Raw genomic sequence first — 24,974 nt, forward strand, 5'->3', positions numbered from 1 at the left:
TTCCTAGACATGTATTTTTTTTTATTTGCTCTCATTTTAATGGAATTTATCTAGTAACTGAGAACCAGCGAATTCAGGAAGAAAATCTTTTGAGAAGTTGCAGGTCAAAAATGTCTATTCTATGGTCACCCATGACAGCACGTGTGTATAAAATATCATTGGATACAGAACTCAAACTTTTGAAGACACTACCCCACGGATCCCTAGTTTCCAATGTTGCTGTTACTATTCTCGATTCTTTTGATCTATGGTAAACTTTATTCTCTTTATGTCTCATGTCCTAAAATTTCATGGTGGTATGCTTTCTAACGGGTCTTTAATTATTTATTGTGCTAATTTAATAATAGCCTTTTTTCAATCCTGAGACTCATCACTTTTATCAAGGAAACTTTATTTTCTAATAAATTTCAACCACTGCCTTATTTTCTCAGTTCTCTTCCTTAGAACACCTATTGGTTGTATTTAAACTTCCTGAATTTATCCCTATTTATTTTTCCCCCTCCACTTTTGATTGCTGTTCTAGAACATTTCCTTCTTTTTTAATATTCTCACTAAATGTATTATTTTAATTTCTGACATTTTACTAAGTATCTCTTCCAATTTCTTAGAGTTTCCTCTTTTATCTGAGGTTATTACACTTTGAAGTTTTTCACATTCCTAACAATTGCTTTTTGTTTGGATCTTTCAAAAAGTTTTTCCTCAATTTCTGGTGATCTTTAGCAGTCTTTATTTAAAAGTGAAGCATTGTGGGGGGCACCTGGGTGGCTTAGTTTGTTTAGTGTCCAATTCTCGGCTTCAGTTCAGGTCATGATCTCCCGGTCATGGGATCGAGCCCTTTGTCAGGCTCTACGCTGGGAACATGGAGCCTGCTTGAGATTCTCTCACTTCTTCTCCCTCAAAATAAATGTATTAAAAAAAAAAGCATGAGCGCTGGCTCAGTTAGAAGAGCATGTGACTCTTGATCTTGGGGTCATGAGTTCAAGCCCCACGTTGGGTGTACAGATTGCTTAATAAACTTAAAAAAAAAAAAAGTGAAGCACTAAACATCTGTTTGGAAGACTTGTGTACATAGGCAGGGCTTACTGATTGGCATTCTCCACTGTAAAGGGATTGGTGGCCAGTTGGCTTTTTGGTAGGGACCTTCAAATGTCAGCATCTGTCTTTTCTTTCAAGAGTTGTTTATTTTTTCCATATAAAGATCCTCCAAATCCTGCATGGTATATGTAACCATGGCTGTTGGTACTTTAGAACTGAAAAAGGATAAGCAGCTTTGAATCTCATTTACCCAGTATTAGTAAAATAGTATTTAATCCCTATTCCTAGCCTAGTAATCCTGAGTCAGATGTCTAAAACTTTTTCCTTTTTTAGTTGAATTACTATCAGAACAGCTTCAGCTGCCTCCAACGTTGGAGACCATAATATAAAATCCTATTCAACTAAGACACATTTATATACATTTTATTAAGGCTGTTAAATTAAAATGTGTTGTTTTGGAGATCAGTTCTTCCAGTTCTAAACCCAAAAGTAAAAATGCAGTGATTGGAAAAAATGGAATAACCCTTACAAAAAAGTGATTTTATTTTTAGAAATCATTGCTCTTCCATTCAAAAGAGTTTTTTTTTTTTTTTTTTTAAGTAATTTCTATACCCAACATGGGGCTTGAACTCATGACCCTGAGATCAAGTGTCACATGTTCTACCGACTGAGCCAGCGAGGGTTTGCTTTTTAACTCCTACAAGCACACTTTACTTTTCCAATGTAACTGTAACCTAAGGAGCACTCCACAGCACATAGCGAACGTAACTTTCTTTGTATATGTAATCTAGTCCCTGCCAACTGCCTTCTCAAATGTCAACTGAACTCTAACACATACAAAAGGAAGACAAGCCAAGCACAGGGACAGAACAGGAGAATAAAACTGGAATGTGGAACTCATTTTCAACAGGGAGATAATATCAACAAGGAAAATGAGATCCTGGTTTCATAATGAGTTAAATCTATGTAATTCTTTGTGGTATTAAATAGTAACCCAATGAAAACCATGGTTTCTGGAATAAGATTAAAAAAAAAAAAAAAAACCTGAGTGAATATAACAATACCACTAGACCAAAAAAATCTTTCACACACAATAATCACTGCAAGAAGATCCCACAGGTTATAGAAAACATAAAGGAACTTTAATATCCAAACAGTCAGGGCAAAGAATACTGGATTAATGACCCATTAAATGTGTATCACTTCAGGTTCTTTACAGTACCAGATGTATTTTATAGTAATCTGAATGAATATTGCAGACAATGAAGCCATTTTTAAAACTTTAATTTCCTTACCTGATACTAATACCAGTATGATTTTTAGGCTAAAAAATCTTTAAATGATTTAACACTAGGAGTAAGATTTAAACCAAAGTTAGCAATATTCTTGAAATGTCAATTTGTTCAGTAGTAACTTTTTGAGAAATACTTTCTTCTCAAAAAGTAGTCAATGTACACTTTAAGACTTGTGCAATAAGAAAATATACTGACTAGTAAAAAGTATTATTAAGATAGTCAAAATGAAAGAAAAATTATACTTTTGTTTAAATTACTTATGCCCAAATAATTTACCCTGCAGTCCACAGGTGTACAGGAAATAAAGTATTTTTGAGTAAGAAAAATAACGAGGGTCCTAAAATAGAAACATAAGCCAGAAGAATCTAAAAATAGTTTCCTGATAATTTATTTTATTTTTTTGAGTATTTCATTTAAGCTGCTTCTGGTTGCATGCCCTGATCTGTAAAATTTAACAAGGAAATAAAATTCCCAAGTATTTAAAAAATTTACTCATCTTCCATAAAGCAACTTTTAATGTATCAACACTTAAAAATACACAGTGACTTAATGAAACATCAGTACAACTGCATAGAATTGAGCTCCAGAGAATTATACACTTATGAGTTGTCTTTCCTGGGCTCTGGTTTACATGAGTATTGGCTTTAGAGACCACCTTAATTTGCTCCTACCTGGAAAAGACAGTTCAGGAAACCAAGATTTCACAGGCTTTTATCTGTTGCTAAATACTAGGAGCTCTCTGAAGGTCTTAAAAACAACGGAACCATCCAAATATGTATACTGGGGACTCTTCCCCTTTGTGAGTCAAGGAAGAATGAAGTTTGTGACTTTCACTGAAAACAAAACAAAATCTCCCACAACTCTTTGACGACACTCTGAAATGTACTAGAAATTTCAAAACTAGAATAATGCCATCAAAGATTAAACCTCTTAATGCTCGGAGCCACCCCAAAATAATAAAATTGGGAACTCCAGGAAAACAGGTACCAAAAGAATCAAAATAATGATTGCACTGAGGATTCTCCTCTTTGAAGGCTGTTTAAGGAGGTAGGATTTTAAGGGTTTTTTTTGTTTGTTTATCTTTTGGCCTCTGAACATTTAAAAAACACTTTGCCCGGCTGGTCCTTCAGGCTAATTTTGAAGTTCAAAACGAACCCCAAGCCTGATATTCTACAGTTTCACAGCTATCATTTGTACAAATTAAGTTGATTCACTCTTTTTGAGTAAATATAACTAGAAAATGGCAAATTAATATCTTCCTTTACATACAACTTTGTGTCTCAAAATTCTTGAAAAACAAGAGCAGATGACTTTGTATTCAAAGACTACCAAAGTGTGTATTTGATATTCACATGCAAACAACTTAGAACCTTACAAATCTCCTGTCAACTCTGCAGGATACCTTTAAGAAGGAAATGACCTACAAAGCTTGCTAATTGTGCAAAATATTAAACTGCTAAAACATTTTACAGAATGAAACAGTACATGTAAATGTAGAAGTTGACACATGGAATTAACACGGGCTCATAAGAACTTATCACATTTCAGAGATTTTCTTTAGTAGCAAGTTTTTGTTTTTATATTTCCTGGTACACAGCAAAGTATATCACAGAAGATAAAAATCCTTTTAAACAAATCCAAGAGGGAATTCTTGAGGCACCTTCTCATATAAAACACAAAATGAATGCAATTATCAATCCATCTGAGAAAAGTTTTCAAACTAAGTGAACATCATTTTTTCCCATTTAAGTATATTTTACAGAAATTTAATAAGGCAAGACAAATTTGTGAAAAATGTAGTTACAAAAATGATGTAAACTAATAATTTATATTTAAAAAACCCCAAGGGAAAACAGTGGAGATGGGAGAGTTCAAACAATGCCTTAAAAACAAAAAACAAAACAAAAACCCCTAACACAGAATTGTGCACAAGCTGAAGATTACAAAGAACTTCTAGACTCTGCACAGTTTTGGTTCTTCATTTTTTTTTAACATCTTTATATTACATGTTTTAAATCATATCAGGAATGCAAACTAGAACTGCACACTACTTTAGTGGAAAAAAGTTCAACATTGTGCAATTTTCTGCCTCTTAATTTTAAAAAAGTGGCAGCAATCCCTGCATTTGTATTTGAAACAAGGATCTGAGAAACTTTATCAAAAAAGGTAATGAAGGCAAAAATTGGCAGACATCCAGCATCTTGTTTCTTTTTAAAACAATGTGGATGATAAGTAATTTCATGATTAAAAAAATGAATCTTTTAAATAAATACATTGTATCTGACATTTGCACTGACTGATTTGATAAATCTTTTAAGTAAACAACGGCTTTACTACACTCCCTGTAGCCTCAAGCCACTGGCTTTAGATTATGGAGTCCTTTTTTACTGGGTTTCATACCCTGCCACTCGATACCCTGCAGGCTGATTAGGCAACATGCTGCCATTCTGTCCTGGAGGTGGCTGCACTCCGTAATTGGGTCCCATCCATGGTGCCGAAGACTGTGTCTGACTGGTAGAAAACACGAAAGGAGCAAAGAGGGGAAATCCACTGATTAAAATAAAATGTAATGCCAAGAAGAAGTAACATATACAAAGAAAATACACTTTCCTTAAGCCCAAATATAAGAGTAATGGTTATGCCAGAGAAAGCAAAGGCAAAAGCTATTTTTCCTAAAAACAAGCATCCTGGGGTGCTGGGTGGCTCAGTCAGCTAAGTGTCTGACTTTAGCTCAGGTTATGATTTCACAGTTTGTGAGTTCCAGCCCCGAAATGGGCTCTCTGCTATCAGCGCGGAGCCCACTTTGGATCCTCTGTCTTTCCCGGTCTCTCTGCCCCTCCCCTGCTCACTCCCAATCGCTCTCAAAATGAAATAAAGAAAAAAGCCAAAAAAAACAAGCATCGTCACAGGTTTAATTTATGCAGTTTAATTTTGTTAGTTTAATACAGCTACAAAAAAAAAAAATGCCCTTTACCTGTAAACATTTATCCCCTTTGAATTCAGAAAAAATTCATTTCTAATCTCAAAAAGGAAAACTGTCCACCTGGGTTGGACATACACTGAACAAACAACTACTCAAAAGAAACCATCATTTGGTACAATAAGGACTAGCATTTTTATTATTCAAAGAAGAAATTAAAACAATTATTAGCATATGTAAACTCAATTTTTTTCAACATTACAAACACAAGACTCTTTTTTTATTTTTCCTTTTTAGAAGATTTTGTTTTTAAGTAATCTCTACACACAACATGGGTGTGAATTTACAACCCTGAGATTGAGTCACATGCTCTAATGGCTGAGCCAGCCAGGCACCCCAAAAATGTAAGATTATTTTAAAATAGAAACTAAGAACTATTTTAATTTTCAGTGTTTCAAAAATTTAAATAAAATTTAATAATTCAGCGTGTATAAAGAGGCATCCATATAACAATGTGTGCATAAATCCTTTTGCACAGAAAAATAAAGGCATAATGAATAAAACAACTAGCATCAAAATAACTGTATCCAAGAATGGCTAAATGATCTTTAGTTACATAAAAAGCTTAGTAAATATTAAGCTCTCATTTTCTTAAATATTAGTTGATTCATTATCAAGCATTACCAAAAATCTTATAACACTGGTTATACCTCAAGGCAGCACATTTCCAGACAAATTTTTAAAGAAACACACTTAAAACTATAAATTAAAAACCATTCTAAACTAAGTCCTTGCTTTAGACTGAGGACCACATTACTTACTAATTACTTAAAATCTCTTCCTAAGTTCTTGACTTTTTCAAAGGCTAATAATAAAGGAAAAGAGCAGGTATGCTTACTTAAATCCCTGTTGATTCCACGCCTGGCCATACATTCCATATGCAGGTACTTGCCAACCATTAGGCATATACTGGCCAATTTGTTGTGCATTTCCATACCACTGGCCCCACTGGCCATAAGCTTGTGGATATCCAATCTGATTCTGCTATTAAAATTTTAACAGGTAATTTAGTATTATTTGAAGTTGTATGTACACATACAGTCCTAATATACCACAAATATATAGCCATTATACACAGGGCCATCATTACAATTAAAATGAAAGGACGGGCACCTGGGTGACTCACTCGGTTAGCCATCCAACATTGGTTCAGATCATGATCTTGTGAATTCGAGCCCCACATTGGGCTCTAAGGGGTTAGCCCGCTTAAGATCTTGTCTCCCGCTCTCTGTCCCTCCCCCAACTCGAATGCACGTGCCCTCTCTCTCAAAAACATTTAAAAAAGAAAAAAAATAAAGGATAAACAAAAGCTTATAAAATGAATGCTAAAAAAGAAAAAGAAGTGAAGTTATAGTGCTGTAACTCTACATGATGCTCTGAATGGCACATTCTGTAAGGTAGCAGGTAAGGCCCTAGTAATAAATATTAAACACCCAGTATAATGTTTGTTTTGTAAACTAGATAGGGAAGATTTAAAAATTACTTATTCCTATATTCAGTTTACCTAAGAAACGTACATAGTTTAGGATTTTCCTACTCTTGTCTTGGTGCTCCATTTACAGTTTCCTCACAGAAATTTTTATGGGATTACATTTGAAACCACTAAAGCTGCCTGGAAAAACAAAAGCAGCAAAAATCTAGAAGAAAATGCCAAAGCTCTAAATATGTTTATAGGTTTTGTTTCAACTAAGTCAAACATGCTTGTGAGTTCTCCAAATACTATGTGAATAGATCTACCAAGTGTTAAGAAAAAATTGAATACCCTGCCAGGTAAACTACCCCTCTAGAACTATAATACATGTAACAAGAGCCCTTACAGATAATCACTTTAGTTAGAAACAAGGACTATCAACAATTTCATTTTTTAAAAATTTGAGAGAGCGAGTGAGCGAGCATGTGAGAGCACGTACATGAGCTGGGGAGGGGCAGAGAGAGAGGGAGAGAGAAAATCCCAAGTAGGCTCTGGAATGCAGCACAGAGCCCATCTTGGGGCTTGATCTCACGAACTGTGAGATCATGACCTGAGCCAAAATCAAGAGTAAGCCGCTTAACCGACTCGGCCCCAGGCATCCCTCCAACAATTTCATTTTAAAATAACCTATTGTTAGCCCAGCAATTACTGTGAAAAGTCAAGAACCCTCTCACCTGTTGCACAGGATTTATCATGTCAAGAGTTTCTTTGCCCCAATAGCATTTCACAACATGGCCTTCAATGGTAGTTCCATTAACAGAGACGATTGCATGTGCTGCACTTTCATGCGAATTGAACCTATTGGAAATAATACTAAGAATCACCAATATTAACTGTTTACTTATGAATAAAGTCTATTTTTAAAAATCAAACTGAGCTTGACATAAAACAGGTAGTTCATACAAAAGAATCAATACAACTGTTTATTTTCTTTGCTGTATTTTTTTTCAAAAGTCTTATAGTTTTGGAGAAACTTCTTAATAGATAATGTTTTATTGGCCTTGCGGTAACAGGGAGGGAACCAATTAATAAACAGTGGCAAATACTGCTAAATGCTAGAGAAATTTCTATTTCTCTAACCAAGGTAAATTTTTAAGAAAACTACTAAGTTAAATATTCAAACATTTTTTGGGAGAAAATTTTTTTTTCGAATAAACCACCATACCGAACAAATGAATATCCTTTATCTGGAAAGACTCGAATTTCCATTATTTGTCCAAATGGTGAAAAAGTCTGACGCATTAGTTGTTCTATTAGACAAAAAACAAAAACAAACCACACTAAGTTATATAAAATCCTATACAGATATTAAGCTTTTCAGTAAAAACATTAACCTCAAGATGCTACACAAGTAAACCTCCCATACCTGTCAGTCCAGAAGTGACACCTCCACAGTATACAGTACAGTTGCTTGGACTAGACTGATTTACAACTTCATCATACGACAGCTGTTTGGTGTTTGCTGGGGAGGGAAAAGTTCCGTATTTTAAATTCATGAAATGTTCAGAAAGAGAAAAGTAACATTGACTACACTACTGTAGTGGTAAATTTTACCCTGACCAAAATGCTTATAGAATACATACTACATTTGCTTGAGGATTAATCCCCCCGCCCAAGATTATCTAAAAAAAATTACTCAATATTCTCTCTTTAATAGGAGACTTGACATTAGAAATAATATCATTTATTATTTAAAATCACAAAAATGAAAACTAAGTACATTTTGGACAGTAGTCTTGATTTGCTTCTCATCTATTTCTGCAATAAGTCTCCAGGAACAGCTCTAACATTTAAAATCTAGCGTATTTTCCTCCAAAATTCCACATTTCCTTTTCTTCTCCAATACACCTACACTCATATGTACTCTTTGGAGCTGGAGGCTTTCGGGTTGCCCAGTTAGTTCTGATTTGTCTTCCACCAAGCCACTGGCCACCCATCTGCTGAATGGCATTTTCGGCATCCTGTTCCGCACATTAGAAATGACAAAGAAGCCACTATTAATTGATGTTGAGTGACTACAAGCAGTAGAGAAAATTCAGCTGTTTTCACAATGATTTTCTGAATGAAAATGCTTTATTTATAAAATACACAATAGTTAACTAACTTGCATTTAAATAAGTAAATTTTAAAAATACACAATATATGATAGGTTTCTTAAAATGTAATGGTGCTTTTAAATTATCTTTCTTTTATTTGGATATCAGACTCTGGGAATGTTAATTCCCTAAAAAAGTTCAAAGCCCCTTATAAAGTTCATTTAATAACTCAGAATGTGGATGAAAATATCACTTTACACAATCCAACAAGCTTGTTAATGACAGTATTTCATTTCTCATTCATCTAACAAGTAAACACTGAACATCTACCATGTTCTAGGTAGGCATCAGATTAAGTGCTAGGGATTCGCTGGTTAATGAGACAGACATGGTCTCTGCTGCCTCAGAGCAGACATTCTTTTGGGGCCACAAATTAAATTATCACAAATTGTGGTAAATGCCATGACAGAGGCAAAAGGATGGGATAGAGAATATGGGCTTTGGGATCTACTTTAGACAGCATGATTAGAGAAGGTCTCTCTGAAATATAACATTTACACTGAAATTGAGAGGAACAGGAGCTAGCCAAGTCAAAACGTCAAGGAAGAAAGCCCTGGTGGAGGGAAAAGCACTGCAAAGTATGTTATAGCAGGAAACAGTTTGGTATGTTTGGAATAAAAAGGCATGTTAAAGGCAACTAGTTTTAGTGGAATCTAGTGAGCAAAAACAGGTACCAGAGGAAAATATTAAAAGATTTTAAGCAGGAGACTGTCATGATCTGATTCATGTTTTAACAAGGCCATTCTTAGCACTAGGAAGAGAATGGTTTACAGATATGGGTAGTAATAGGAAAAAGACACTCTGAAACTAACTCAATACCTACAGCAAAAAAAAAAAGCTGGTGACTAGGATTAGTGCAGTAGCAGTGCATATATCTACAGGAAGACTCAACAGAATTGTGGTGATGCACAGTAAGTAAAAGGGGAGGAATCAAAGATAACCTATGTTCCTGCATGGGCAGTAGGGAGGACACTGTTAGCTAGCATTTACTGAAATAAGAAACCTAGGAGGGAGGAGGAAAACAGTTTGAGGAAGAAACAAAGAGCTCCATTTAAGACACATTAAGTTTGATGGGGCACCAGGGTAGCTCAGTTAAGCATCCAACTTAGGCAGGCTCAGGTCATGATCTCACAGGTTTGTGAATGGTGAGCCTGCATCAGGCTCCCTGCTGTCAGAGTGGAGGGAGCCAGCTTCTGATCCTCTGTCTCCTGTCTTTGCCCTTCCCCTGACGGTTTCTCTCTCTCAAAATAAACTTAAAAAAAAAAAAAAAAAAAAAAAAAAAAAAAAAAAAAAAAAAAGGACACATTACGTTTGAGATGTAGGACATCTAAATTAAAACTATTTGTTAGTAAGCATGGTGCACAAAAAAGTAAACTGCTGAACTGGAGATATGAAATTCAGAGTCATGAAGAAAGACCAGAAAGAAAAAAGAAGGCATCCTGGGACAGAGCCCTGAGAAACAACAAAATCTGAAAACTAGGTAAAGGAAAAATTACTAGCTAAGGTGATTAAGAAGTTCCCAGTGATGAAAGGAAGAAACTCACAAAAGTGTACTGTCACAGAGCCAAAGACAGAAATCTAGCAGTAAACCTGAAAAGAGTACTGTTGGTACAGAATGAGAACAAAGGCCAGCTTACAGTGGACTGAAAAGTAAATGGGGTGCAATTCTTATCTGTTATGTCAAAAGTAGGCTTAATCTACCATGAAAGAAGAAACAGATTCAAGGCTAAAGGCTATTCTTGAGATACATGAAAAGGAAATGCATATTCTTAAAAAGAAACACACATTGTTTACCACACTTACCAGTTTGCAATTCATGAAATGCTTACTGTTGTGGGTTGAACTGTGTCCCTTTAATTGATATAAAGTCCTAACTACCATCTGCTCCCCCAACTGTGAAGGTGATCAAAATTCGAAATAGGGTCTTTGCAGACGAATTAGTTAAGTGAGATCATCCTGGATCAGGGTGGGTCCTAAATACAGTATGACTGATGTCCTTATAAGAAGAGGAGAGGAGTGCCTGAGTGGCTCAGTCGGTTAAGCATCCAATTTCAGCTCAGGTTATGATCTAATGGCTCGTGAGCTCAAGCCCCACATTGGACTCTGTACTGACAGCTCAGAGCCTGGGGCCTCCTTTGGATTCTGTGTCTCCCTCTCTCTCTCTGCCCCTCCCCCACTCCTGTTTTCTTCCCCCTCTCTCTGAAATAAACAAACATTAAAAAAAATTTAAAAACAGAAGAGAAGACAGGGGCATCTGGGTGGTTCAGTTGGTTAAGCATCTGACTCTTGGTTTCGGCTCAGGTCAAGATCTCATGGTTTGTAGTTCAAGCCCCACATCAGGCTCCATGCTGATAACAGGAGCCTGCTTGTGATTCTCTTTCTCAAAATAAATAAATAAGCTTAAAAAAAAAAAAATGCTTAGTGTGCCTGGGTGGCTCAGTCAGTAAGCATCTGACTCTGGATTTTGGCTCAGGTCATGATCTCATGGGATTGAGTCCCGCTTGGGGATTCTCTCACTCTCTCTCTGCCTCTCGCTTGGATGCTCTCTCTCAAAATAAACTTAAAAGGGCCATGTGAAGACAAAGGCAGAGGCTGGACTTATGTATTTACAAGCCAAGGATACTAAGGATTGCTGGCAACTGTCAGAAACTAAGAAGAGAATGTTCTTCCAGAGTCTTAAAAGGGAGCATAGCCATGACAACAGCATTGGTTTTGAACTTCTACCTCCAAAACTTTTGAGAAAGTAAATTTTGGTTGCTTTAAGTCATTCAGCTTATGGTACTTTGATACAGCAGCCCTAGAAAACAAACAAAGCTACTCATAAGAGAAGGAAGAAACTTTTTATGGCATGTGCATGTGTTTGTGTAGACAGTTGTGAATGGGAGATGAAGGGAAAGCAGTATGGAAACAAATCTTTTGAGAAGTTTGATTCTAAATTACGGCAGAGAAATGGAGACACAGCAGGAAAGGGATATGGAATCAAGTTGTTTTTTTTTTTTTTTCCCCAAGTAGGCTCCACACCCAACATGGAGCTCGAACTCATGACCCCAAGATCAAGAGACCCACGTTCTACTGACTGAACCAGCCAGGTGCCCCAAGTGTGGTTTTGATTAATATATACTAGAACATGTTTTCTGGTCGATGGGAATGATCTAACAAAGGGAAAGACTGATGACAAAGGACAAGAGTATAGCAAAGAACATATTATACAATTCTGTTTACAGAAAATGTTCGAAACAGAGAAATCTATATACATAGAAAGTAGATTAATAGTTGCTCAGGGCTAGGGCACCTGGGTAGCTCAGTCAGTTAAGCATCTGACTCTGGATTTTGGCTTGGTCATGATCTCATGGTCCATGAGTTGGGAGTCTTGTGTGGGACTCTGCTGGCAGTGAAGAGCCTGCTTGGGATCTCTCCCTCTCTCTCTGCCCCTCCCCTGCTAGCACTCTCAAAATAAACAAACTTAAAAAAAAAAAAAAAAGTTGTTCAGGGCTGAGGAAGTGAGAGCATAGAGGGAAAAGGACAGTGACGGTTTCTTTTTGGGGTACTGAAAATATTCTAAAACTGTGATAGTTGCATAATTTTGTGAATATTCTAAAAACCACTGAATTATACACATTAAACAAGTAGATTTTATGGTATGTGACTTATACCTCAATAAAGCTATAGTAGGAAAACAAAAGAATAAGCATAGGAACAAGGTCCCTGAAAAGGCAAGAGAGGCAGGATCCCAACTGTGAGGGATTTGGCCTTTTACAGGAAGGACATGTCTTCTACTGTAATAGAGGAAAAGGAAGGTGGATGAATTCTGTGTAGGTTTGGTGGTTGAAAGCTGAGGGAATTCCTGTATGATAGTTTCTATTTTTTCAGTAAAACATAAAGTCGTCAGCTTGGGTGATGATGGAGAAGGGGAAGGAATATTTGAGGAGACAGCAAGAGACAGCAAACAATGGGAAGTCAAACTAAAGAACAGGTTTACATAGATAGTACCATGCACTCACTTAAAATGTGTTAAGTGTTAAATTAGAAGTAAAACCAGTGGACTCAATTTTTCTTTAGCAGTATTTAGTTACTTCGGAGTAGGCAGAAAAGCTACGTTCCATCGGTATTGGCAATTGTCCCTAAAACGCCCAACGTAAGAAGAGAGGCAAAGGAGTTGGGGGTAACTGCAATTAGGGCTGTGGCACTTCACAACACCAGAGCACTGCCAATCACATAACACAAATTTTACAGAAGCTGAAATACTAACTTAGGAAATTAAATTATTTCCTCAAAATTAACATACCATACGAATGGCTATTAGGATACAAATCCATCTCTGGCTGACTCCAGAGGCCATATATAGATATTCTGACTCTCTTTTATTTTAAATATGATTAGTGATTTTTACATAGTAGGGGTTTATATGCCATAATCTCAAATGGAAAAAATTTAGTTCCTAGTCCACCAAAGCCCTCAACCTATTTCCCCAAAATAGCACAAAATATTAAAATCCTATATATCAATCCTCCAAGGAACTCACACTAATTGTGGCTATCAACCCATGGTATCAAGTATTTTTCTACCTTTCCTAAATATGATGCTATGATTAACAGTAAAGCTTTTGAGGGGGGCGCCTGGGTGGCTCAGTTGGTTAAGCATCCGACTTCAGCCCAGGTCATGATCTTGCAGTTCATGAGTTCGAGCCCCACGTTGGGCTCTGTACAGACAGCTCAGAGCCTGGAGCCTGCTTCGGATTCTGTGTCTCCCTCTCTCTGCTCCTCCCCCGCTCAAGCTCTGTTCCTGTCTCTCAAAAATAAATAAACGTTAACAAAAAAAATTCAACAACAACAAAAACAGTAAAGCTTTCGAAACCAACAACACTCTTGGTTGTTATTTTCTCATCTTACATAACAAACTTCTTAAATTTGGTAGGTAACATATGCATATGGCAGAACTTTTATCTTTTTACCTCTCAATATGCTTTACCATTTTCTTTTTTTTTTTTTAATTTTTTTAACGTTTATTTATTTTTGAGACAGAGAGAGACAGAGCATGAATGGGGGAGGGGCAGAGAGAGAGGGAGACACAGAATCGGAAGCAGGCTCCAGGCTCTGAGCCATCAGCCCAGAGCCTGACGCGGGGCTCGAACTCACGGACCGCGAGATCGTGACCTGAGCTGAAGTCGGACGCTTAACCAACTGAGCCACCCAGGCGCCCCTGCTTTACCATTTTCAAGTTATCTTCTAATACATGGGTTTTCCCTGACCTCTCAGGCTTACTCACTTTCTTCACAGGTTTACCTACTTTCTTAGAAGACATTTTCACTTCATGAAAGGAAGATGACAGCTACACTGCATAACACATTTGAACATATCCCAAAATATGATGTTACTATGAATAGCTGAGATACAATTGCAGTACATTCTATATTCTCTTACCCAAACTTGCAAGCCATGTAAACATTGTTAAGGCAGATTTCTGATTTAGAAAATAAATTCTGGGCAAAATGGTTGCAAGCTGTTATAGAAAATATCTGGATAGTAAGAATTCATTGTGAGGAATAACCAGACATTAGTTCCACTGTAAGCAGACAGAGTAACTAGAAAGTTTGACAATATTTGGCATAACTGCAAACAGATGTATTTTTTAAAACCCAGAAGAAACTGGCACAGTAACATGGTCATAAACCTGACCGGAAGCCATTAAGAAATGATATAGTATCTATTTCATATAACTCGTTTATTAAAGAAAAATATTTCTTTAAAAAAAAAATTTTTTAACGTTTATTTATTTTTGAGACAGAGAGAGACACAGCATGAACGGGGGAGGGGCAGAGAGAGAGGGAGACACAGAATTGGAAGCAAGCTCCAGGCTCCGAGCTATCAGCCCAGAGCCCGACGCGGGGCTCGAACTCGCCGACTGCGAGATCGTGACCTGAGCCGAAGTCGGACGCTCAACCGACTGAGCCACCCAGGCGCCCCGAAGAAAAATATTTCTAAAATACATTGCATACTATCAAAAACTTCTATTTTTTTAATGTTTATTTATTTTTGAGAGAGAAAGAGACAGAGTGCAAGCAGGGGAGGGGCAGTGAGAGAGGAAGACAGAATCCAAAGCAGGTTCCAGGCTCTGAGCTGTCAACACAGAGCCCAACGCCGGGCTCGAACCCACGAACCGTGAGATCAAGACCTGAAGTTGAACGTTTAACAGACTGAGCCACTCACGCGCCCCTATCAAAAACTCTTAATGGTTCATTTTCTTCAAACTTTTCCTAAGTAAACTCTATGCCCAACATTGGGCTCAAACTCACTTAATCTTGCATGAGATTAAGAGTCACATGCTCCAGACTGAGCCAGCCAGGAGCCCCTGCTTGCTCATTTTCTAAGACATTTTTTTTTTAACTCCCTAAGGTGTTCTTATACAGAAAGTAGTGTTTCTGTTATTTATCTTTGGAATGACAGTTGTAACATAAAAGCAACACACTAAGATCTAAAATTAATGAAATCTTAGCATATATTCCAGTGCATATATATTCTCCCACGATTCACCCCTGTATTTCTGAAGTGTGATATCTCTGGCATTTAACTATTTTGAATCTTGAGTTATTACACTAAAATAGGTAAATCATTTATTTGAATTTATAATCTATTTACAAGGTTCAATATTCGAACAGTATAATGTGAGAAGCTTCCCACTCTGCCCTCCACTTGCCTCTTACTTCCTACCTCCAAATAGGAAACTGCAGCAAGTTTTTTGTTTATCCCTGCTAGAACAGATACCCAACAAATGCATGTTTTGTTTTGTTTTTTTAACACAAATGAGACTTTTCATCTAATTTACCAGGGAAATCTTTCCATAATTAGTAATTATAGAGCTTCTTTATATTGTTCTATAATTACTGGTTACGGAAAGATTTCCATGGTGTGTGTGTGTGTGTGTGTATGTGTGTGTGTGTGTATTATTTTTAAAAACAACAGCACATGATTACATTGTATGTAGGATGTAGGATATGTCAAAGATTTCTTCCAGCTGTCACACTAAAGGGTTTCCCTTTACGCTACCCTTGCCTCTCATTTGACAAACTGCACTATCCTTCCTTTTCCACAAAACCTGAAAATTTCAAGTGCATGCAAATTGGTGCTCAGTAAATGATTGTTAAATGAAAGAAATGAGAAGACATTTTCAAGTACATTAATATATAATTTTTTAAAAGTTCCCACCAATTGGAGCATTTTATTTATTTATTTATTTATTTATTTAGCAATCTCTGTACTCAATGTGGGGCTCGAACTCACGACCCTGAGATCAAAAGTCATATGGTTTTCTGACTGAGCCAGCCAGGTGCCCTAATGAGTTACTTTTTTTAGATAAAATTGTATATATGTGCAGATAATAGAATTTTATATTTTAGAAATTCATAAAAAACAAAAAAAACCCACAAGAACCAATGGAAAATTACTACAACTAAGAGAAATCAGTAAAATAACGTATATAAAAATCAATTTATAATAATCAAAAGCTATACATATTCATATATATGAAGCAAACACAGAAAACGTTATTAGTTACTTTTAAATTATCATGAGAATACAAAACAGGGAGATAATGAATTAACTAAGTAAATGAGATTTTCAATATCTACCTTTGGCTGATAATTTAAACATCTCTACTTTCTACATTCTGAAAACATTTTATCAGTACTTGGCATACATCAGGTGCTAAATAAATGCTGAATAAATGACCAAACAGGAAAAAAAAGATACCCTCTTGTGAAGGCATTAATTATCAGTGAAATGAGCAAATGGCAGATGAAATAAAATCATTAAAACAAAATGAGTACTTTTATTCTTTACTCTTAAAGGACTGCACATGCACTTTTTAACTGAGCTCACCCATTTGTTGAAAAAGGAGACAAAGCCATATCCTTTAGACTTCCCTGTTGCCATGTCTTTTACCACTCTGGCATCTCTGAAATCAGAAATAATCAGAAGTTTAGGTTTACACACTCTCCTCTGTGTATCAAGTGAGAATGTCATACACAACTCATTTTTATGTTTCATCTTCATTAAAATGAACCTTTAATGCATATTCACCTTTTTATTCTATAACATTTATCATGTATTAGCAAATGAGGCTTTATAAACATGCAAATCAATAACTACTTAAACATATATGTATATACTGTACAAAAACTGCCTCCCACTTCAAAAAGTTTTTAAACTTTCAAATCTTAAGCATGGTAAAAGCAGCTATTCGTATGAAATTGCTTAACCATTTATAGGGTTCACAGGCACATTAGATGAATGGCTTTCTTTAACCATGCAATTTATAATTTTCTATTTGATACCACATACTACCTAATCATTAAAAAATTAAAATATAAAACTGGAAACTGAAAGAATGAAAAGCTGTATATTTCCTAAATTAATTAAATTACTTCATTTTCTCAGATCAATTGACACCCCCCTTTTGGACTATGGGTAAATTTTGAGAACTTGATGTTTTCAGAAATGCTAAATCATTGAAGAAAAACAGTAGACACACACTTTAGTTTTAAACTATATAAGAAAAGATTTTATACTGAATTTTAAAATAGCAATCATATAAGATTGATTGGAAACTACAAGATATAAAAGCAAAATTTTAAAAAGTCAGAAAGTAAAAAAGCACGCCAACATTTATCCACTGTGAACCGTAGCTTGTAGTTAGCCAGGGCAATTCTGTCCATTCTTCAGAGATACTCTGCAAAATAACCAGAGCCCTATTATTTGAGATTGAGTAAAAAAACCCAGCCATGATAGCTAAAACTCCATACCTCAAAAAATTGGACTCAAATTGTGCTTCACAGGCAATCTGCTTTTAAGTTAGCCAGGTATGTCACAATGCTTGTTCTCTCAGGACACATGAACAAAACAGGCACTTTCACAACAAAAACCCAAGTCAGAAAGCCATGCAATATAATTTTATATTAAAGTATACATAAGCACATTTCGATCAATTTAGAAGTGATTTATTAAGTGTTTAGAGTCAAAATGACAAAGAGGTGGTGGTGAAAGGGAAAACTAATGCAAGTCACTTCTCAATATGAAAAAATACTTATATTAAATTATCGGTATGGTACACATGCATTTAATTTGGTAGCTGATTCACTTCTATAGCAAAATTTGTTAAACTACTCTAAACTCAAGGAATATAAACTGTATAAATTAGGGCACAAAAGTACTATATCTTTTATACTACATATTCTAATAGGCCACCACTTACTGCACACCATCTGTAAACTGAGCACTGTTGTAGGATTTCTACAGAGAATACCTGACTATCATGACGAGAACCTTTCAATATATATTTATCTCCTTTAACAGAAAAAGGAAATGATGCTACCAACTGAGAATGGTTCTTTTAAATTTAGGAACGCTAACTCCTTGGGTAGCCTAAAACTTAAACATTATATGTTACCTCAAATTAAAAGTATCATCTATAAGTTATAAAGAAAGGACTTACCAAAAAAAAAAAAAATATATACATATATATACACACACACACACACACACACACACAAATCAATAATTATGGTTAATCATAAGAAAATCTAGACTATAATTATTATACCAACATATTTAACAAAAAGAAATTACTGATACATGATTAAAGTCATGAAATTATTAAAATCTGAATGTCATTTAACTGAAAATCACTGACCGTTAAGCAATCTTTATCTAATCCCAAACTAAAATCCCCATGTTTTCACAGAAGCTACTTCAACCAAAATCAAAGCATTTAATAAAATAGCTGTTTGAATCTGTTAAAATGTTAGAAAATTTTTTTCTTCTTAAAGTTAAGTTTCAGGATATGTTAGCCTTGAAATATATTTAAGTCTTACTTATTTCTGAAAGGATTCTCTAAGGAAGAAGCAGCAAAGATCTAGATCAGGGTTCTTTAATCCTTCTTTAATCCTTTTATGGTCCTGTGACTACTCTGAAAATAGGATAAAACTTACAAAGATACTCCATACCAAAATGAAAACAAACACAAAATTTTGTATACAGAGATTTATAGAGCTTTTGAGAGGCCACAGGTTAAGACCTTCCAGTCTAGATATTTGAAAGCAAGCTAACCATCATGAAAACCCTAAGACAGATTAAAAGGAACAATCAGTAAATTAGAACTTTACTTATTTTCCTAATCAGTTCTCACAAAGAAAAATGTTGCCTAACAGAAGAGTCCATTTATAAACCCTAATCTTCCAGCCATTCCATGTTCACTGTTCATTTTCATCCTACCAATGAACTACAACTCTTCAAATGAAAACTCTCCAAATCTACCACCAATACTATTGGCATTTATTTTCTAGTCTCCTCATCTTTTCATCTCTGCTGTTGGTCTGTTTCTCAAACTAAACCAAAGCTAACATGCCCTTTTTACTACTCTTTCTAGCTAGAAAAATAATAAAGCAACGAGAAATCCCAAAAATCTGTTTTCTAAATTCAACAAGTACCTATAAGTAAATACCGTAATCAACTTATTCTTACTGTATTATGGCATGCTTTTCAAAATACTGAAGTTCTCTTACGATGAACACTACCTTCAGTGAGCTATTTACAAAGGGCCTAAACTGTATGATTAATAACAAATGCAAGCAAGACAGTGCTACACAAAATACATAAAGGCATTATTATTAACAGTAACAACAACCACAAAAGAGTAGATACCTGGGGACTAACATTTAACAACTGCTTTTTAGGGTCAATTGTTAAGGTTTCTTTTTGTTAAAATATATTGACACAAAATGCATGGTATCATAGAAGTGCCCCAACGGTCCAAATACCTTAGTCACAGCACAAGGTTACTAAAGATTACGACCAAGTTAGCAAGACACTTATATAAAAGAAACAATGTGGACAATAGCAAATTTGTCTCTTAAGAGCTCATGCTAACTGAAAAAGGATTTTAAAATAATTGAAGACCGAAGATTTATTTATCAATGGGAAAACAGTCTTGGGCTATAAACTGCTTAAATAGTCTCTAAACGAAATGTATTATATTCAAATGTTAAAAAATTAATGTCCAAAATTCATAACAGATTTTCAAATTACTTCTACATAAGACTGTTTCTAATTAAAATCAGTTTAAGTTTATCTTCTGTTACTTACGATATTCTTCCAAATGGTGCAAAAGCAGCTTTTATATCTTCAGTTGTAATTTCAGGACTGAGATCACCAACAAAGACATGGAAATGATCTTATAAAAGGGAAGGAAGGGGAAGTGAAAAGAAAAATAAAATTTTAGAATTTAAAATATATTAAAATTTATTCAATAAAGTAATCTTAATTTATGGATTATAGAAAAGTTTAACACTATCCTATGTCTATACAAATTCTATCAATTTTACACATAATGAATCAAGGTCATAATATAGGAAAGATTCTCTTAAAGACTGTGACATATCTAACTGGAAACTGACAATTCTATTTCTACTTACAGCCAATGACTACACTGGTCTAAGACAATAAACTAGTATAAGTTTCGCAAAAAAATTTAATGACTTAATTACCATTCTAATAGTAATTATTTACATTTATCCAGTTTACCACTACATTAAAGTTTTAAAATTAAAATAAAATAGTGGTACTGTGAGATACGTAGACTAGATTTGCCTCAGTTAAGACAATCTGCTGAAGCTAACTACATGATATACTTGGTTTAACCATATTTTGTGAAGAACAATCAAAGAAATACCTTGCATTGCAACAGTTTGATGTTAAAGTATTTGACAGTTTTCTCAAAAGCCAACAGTTTTGGTTGCCCAGACATTACACCATTCAGTTTATGTGAATCCATGTGCAAGTGAACTAAGACTGAAGGCAACAGAATGAAAACAGTAATCCCTTCACTTTATATCAGAACCATTAAAAAAGCATTGGAGAGAAATAACGATCCCATATGTGAAGTTTTTTTTTTTTTAAAAAGACAATGTTCACAAAAAAGGAAACATTTTAAAAATACAAAATAGTTGGATCAACACTTTAAAGGAACACATACATCAACTTTGACAAAGTATATTTGGAAAGAAAAGTTACCCCCATTTGGCAGGCCTTAAGCAACATATTGGATTGCCATTTGGGAAACACAGTTTCAGGAGCAACTCAAGCAATCAGAAGGTCTGGGTATGAAGCACAGACCATGACCTCAAGGAAGCAGGGTATCTTGCCCTTTAGTTGGTGAAAGTATTTCTAAGGCATCAGCTGCTACCAAGGGGGTCAGAGAGCTTGAAATAGCACCAAAGTAGTGGACAAGCCACACTTGGTCAACACTGGGAAGAAGGGGGAAAAATATTGCCTGAGAGACAAACAGAAATATGACCTCCTCCCTCCCACCTCCCCCCGGTATCAAACAAAAAAACTTCAAGTGGTTAGTGAATACCCTTTCAAGAGATTTCATTTTATGTTTAAGAAGATACAATTACCTTGTGAACGCTGTGTGCTGACAACGGTACTACCTGATGACAAAGATTAGATTTGTTCTTAAATTTATTAACACAAACACATTCAATCATATCTTAGGATAACGATCAAAACATTACTGCAAACATGTATGATGTTTATATGCTTTATAATAAAACTACTGTGTACAATAAAAACAAACGTTCAAAGAGTATAAAATATACTTACTGCTTGTATCTTTCTTTTGACTGCTGGGGGTTGTTGCCCAATTCACTTTGACTTCCTAAAAAAATTTTCAACATTTATACTCCATAAAAATAAAGCTCAAAATCAGTTATTAACAAGATTTATATCTATAAACACATAGAAAAGTATATGTTGTAGATGAAACATTCAAGGGGATACCAGTTCTGGTCAGTTTTAATACTTATCTTTTAACCTACACTTGCGCAAATGTTGGCAAATCCTAATCTTACGTACTTCTGTTAACATTCAACTAACCTTTCTTATCTAAAGTAACAATAAATTCTTTCCTTTTATTCTTCCCTATTACTATCCAAAGTTCTAGACGTTTCATCCAAGCTTGAGTAATTCAACAAATATTTTAGTATTTACCATGTGTGAGGCACCATGAAGAATACCAACATAAACATGTCCTCTAAAAGCTTAATCCCATCTTTCAAATATTAAATGTGACCTTTTGTTATAATGTGAATATAGCACTTCCAAAAGATAAACAAAAGTGCATGCAACAAAAATTTTCAAGTCACATTCATTCATTCACTTTGAGAGAGAGAGGGAAAACAAGTGGGGGAGAGGGCAGAGAGACAGAGAGAGAGAGAGAGAGACAGAGAGACAGAGAGAGAGAATCCCAAGCAGGCTCCATGCTCAGTAAAGAGCCGGACACAGGGCTCAACCCCACAACCCTGGGATCATGACCTGAGCCAAAATCAGGAGTCAGACGCTCAACTGAGCCACCAAGACATCCCTCAAGTCACCTTCTTTAATTATGATAGCTTACCTTACCCATTATCTTCCGCCCATTCATAGCAGCTAGCGCTGCAGCTGCATGACGATGCTCATAAAACTCCACAAAACAATATGGATCATTTCCAGCTGTCTGTTGAAGAAACACAAAAGTCAAATTTAAGTTGTACACTCTTATTACCTTGGAATTACGTAAAGTTTTGTATATCTCAATAATTAGGCCAAGGAGAATGAAGGGTCCATTCTATAAGTAAACCTTCAGATAAGGAAGTAAACACTTAAAAAATGAAATATAGTAATTTTATAGAACATTATCTTCTTTGGGGCACCTGGGTGGCTCAGTTGGTTAAGCCTCTGACTTTGGCTCACATCATGATCTCAGTTTGTGAGTTCGAGCCCCACATCCAGCTATGCACTGAGCGCAGAGCCTACTTCAGATCCTCTGCCTCTTTCTCTGTCCCTCCTCAATGTGAGCCCACACCTCCCCCAATAAACCTTCTCTTTTTAGTGTTTATTTATTTTTGAAAAAGACAGGGAGCACGCAAGCAGCGGATGAGCACAGAGAGAGGGAGACACATAATCGGAAGCAGGCTCCAGGCTCTGAGCTGTCAGCACGAGCCCAATATGGGGCTCGAATTCATGAACCACAAGATCATGACCTGAGTCAATCGGATGCTTAACGAACTGAGCCACCCAGGCACCCCCTCAAAAATAAACATTAAAACAAAACAAATTATCTTCTTCAACAGGTTATACTATACTACTACATATAATTGAATTTTGTATTAATGATTAAGTGTCCTACTTACGGATGGATGGATATATAAGCTAAACACACATTTCTTATCATATAATTATTTTTTTATGCTACAGACATTAGTTAAGTTTGACCAGACTCATGGTTTCTCAGTGCTGGCTTTTAATGATCTTTTCTCTCCCTTCCCTGTTATGTGTTACCTTTATTGCTATAAACACACATATATCCTTACTGCTTCTAATTTGCTAAGTAGAAAATCTCACCCAACCTTTTTAAACCTGTTTCGGGCTCTGAAAACTAAAGAGGTTTTCTGGTAAAGGAAGTTTTTAGATCTTAGAATGTGAATGGACTTTCTGGGGCGCCTGGGTGGCTCAGTCGGTTGAGTATCTGACTTGCTTTTGGCTTAGGTCATGATCCCAGGGTGGCAAGATCAAGCCTTGAGTTGGGCTCTGTGCCGAGTGTGGAGCCTATTTGAGATTCTCTCTCTCTCCCTCTGCCCCTCTCCCCAGCTTGCATGCTCTCCCTCCGTGAAAAAAAAAAAGGGTGGGGGGCGTCTGGGTGGCTTAGTTGGTTAAGTGTCCAACTTTGGCTCAAGTCATGATCTCACCGTTCAGGAGTTCGAGCCCTGCATTCAGCTCTCTGCTGCCAGCATGGAACCTGCTTTGGATACTCTATCCCCTTCTCTCTGCCTCTCCCCTGCTCTTTCTCACTCTCTCTCAAAATAAATAAACTTAAAAAACAAACAAAAAGAATGTGGACTTTTTGACAATTTTTTGCCTGCTTAGAAGTCTTTTAAAAATTCTCTTCTTTTCTGATGTTTCAAGTATCTGAGGTCTAATAATAGGTGAAGCTTGGATGCTTTACTGTAAATTAAAGCGGCAGAAAAACACCCCTATTTTATACCTATCTGGAAAATATAAAATGACTTTAGAGTCCATTTTTTATTATTTCCATAATCTAAGTATAATTGTTAAAATAGGAAACTAATTCAAAAGACCAGAATGACACTAAAGAAATATACTATTTTGTTTCAAGCACAATTAATTTTTTAAACAAGTGATTGGCAAGGATTTGTAAAAACGTTAGAGTAAGGAGGCAACCACAAGGCAATCATTATTTTATTTTAAAAACATCAGGGTGGCTCAGCCAGTTAAGCGTCTGACTCTTGGTTTTGGCTCAGGTCATGATCTCACAGTTCGTGGGTTTGAGCCCTGCATCGGGCTCTGTGCTGACAAGGCTGAGCCTGCTTGGGATTCTCTCTCTGTCTCTCTCTCTCTCTCTGTCTCTCTCTGTCTCTCTCTCCTTCTCTCTGCCCCTCCATGCTGCATTTCTCTCACTCTCAAAATAAATAAAACTTAAAAAAAAAATCAGAGAATATAAAAATGTTTTAAAAATTGCGTAATTCAAACTAATGCTACACTTAATGGTAATTCTATTAGAAAGGTCAGTGTTGTCAGGCATCAGAATGTGATCAGAAAAAACAGCTTACATTTAAGTGTAATCAAATGAAAAAGTATCTTCATTTTACTTAATCTGTACCCAGAAAAAACTGTATTTCTTACATAAAAAGAACCTAAGCATTCACACTACCAGCCTTCATATTCCAAAGACTATAACATTCATAAATATGAACACCTTTGTCCAACAGTGTGAATAGACTGGAATTCAGTCTTTTCTTTTAATTTTAGAGAGAGAACTCAAGAGTAGCAGAGAGGGGCAGGAGAGAGAGAATCATAAGCAGGCTCCATACTGAGTGTGGAGCCCAAAGTGGGACTTAATCCCATGACCCTGGGATCATGACCTGAGCCAAAATCAAGTTTTATGCTCAAGTGATGGAGCCAACCATGTGCCCCAGACTTGCCTTTTTATGCATACTATGCTTCAGGGTTAACAGCAATCACAGATGAATGAATTCAATGTTTTTTTCT

At 35.8% G+C, this 24,974-nt stretch overlaps 1 protein-coding gene across 27 annotated transcripts in view; it reads right to left on the reverse strand.

Annotated features, from left to right (window-relative positions):
• Positions 1-2,155: 2,155 nt before the first annotated feature.
• TIA1 (TIA1 cytotoxic granule associated RNA binding protein) overlaps positions 2,156-24,974 on the reverse strand; it is a 32,843-nt gene continuing 10,024 nt past the window's right edge. For 4 of the 27 annotated variants that reach the window (XM_015063994.3, XM_015063999.3, XM_015063996.3 and 1 more), the window contains 11 exons: positions 22,324-22,422; positions 21,531-21,585; positions 21,326-21,358; positions 20,013-20,100; positions 16,752-16,827; positions 8,634-8,742; positions 8,148-8,243; positions 7,947-8,031; positions 7,456-7,579; positions 6,149-6,294; positions 2,156-4,841 (listed from right to left, as the gene is read on the reverse strand). In XM_015063994.3, the coding sequence (XP_014919480.1) occupies positions 4,715-4,841; positions 6,149-6,294; positions 7,456-7,579; positions 7,947-8,031; positions 8,148-8,243; positions 8,634-8,742; positions 16,752-16,827; positions 20,013-20,100; positions 21,326-21,358; positions 21,531-21,585; positions 22,324-22,422 (1,038 nt within the window). In that variant the 3' untranslated portion in view covers positions 2,156-4,714. Of the gene's footprint in view, positions 4,842-6,148; positions 6,295-7,455; positions 7,580-7,946; positions 8,032-8,147; positions 8,244-8,501; positions 8,743-16,751; positions 16,828-17,387; positions 20,101-20,598; positions 21,359-21,530; positions 21,586-22,323; positions 22,423-24,974 lie in introns of those variants that run through there. The other 23 variants (XM_015063995.3, XM_015064000.3, XM_015063997.3 and 20 more) reach the window with 21 other exon arrangements.

This window comes from Acinonyx jubatus, chromosome A3, assembly GCF_027475565.1.
Source record: "Acinonyx jubatus isolate Ajub_Pintada_27869175 chromosome A3, VMU_Ajub_asm_v1.0, whole genome shotgun sequence".
In the NCBI taxonomy this organism is placed as follows: domain Eukaryota; kingdom Metazoa; phylum Chordata; class Mammalia; order Carnivora; family Felidae; genus Acinonyx; species Acinonyx jubatus.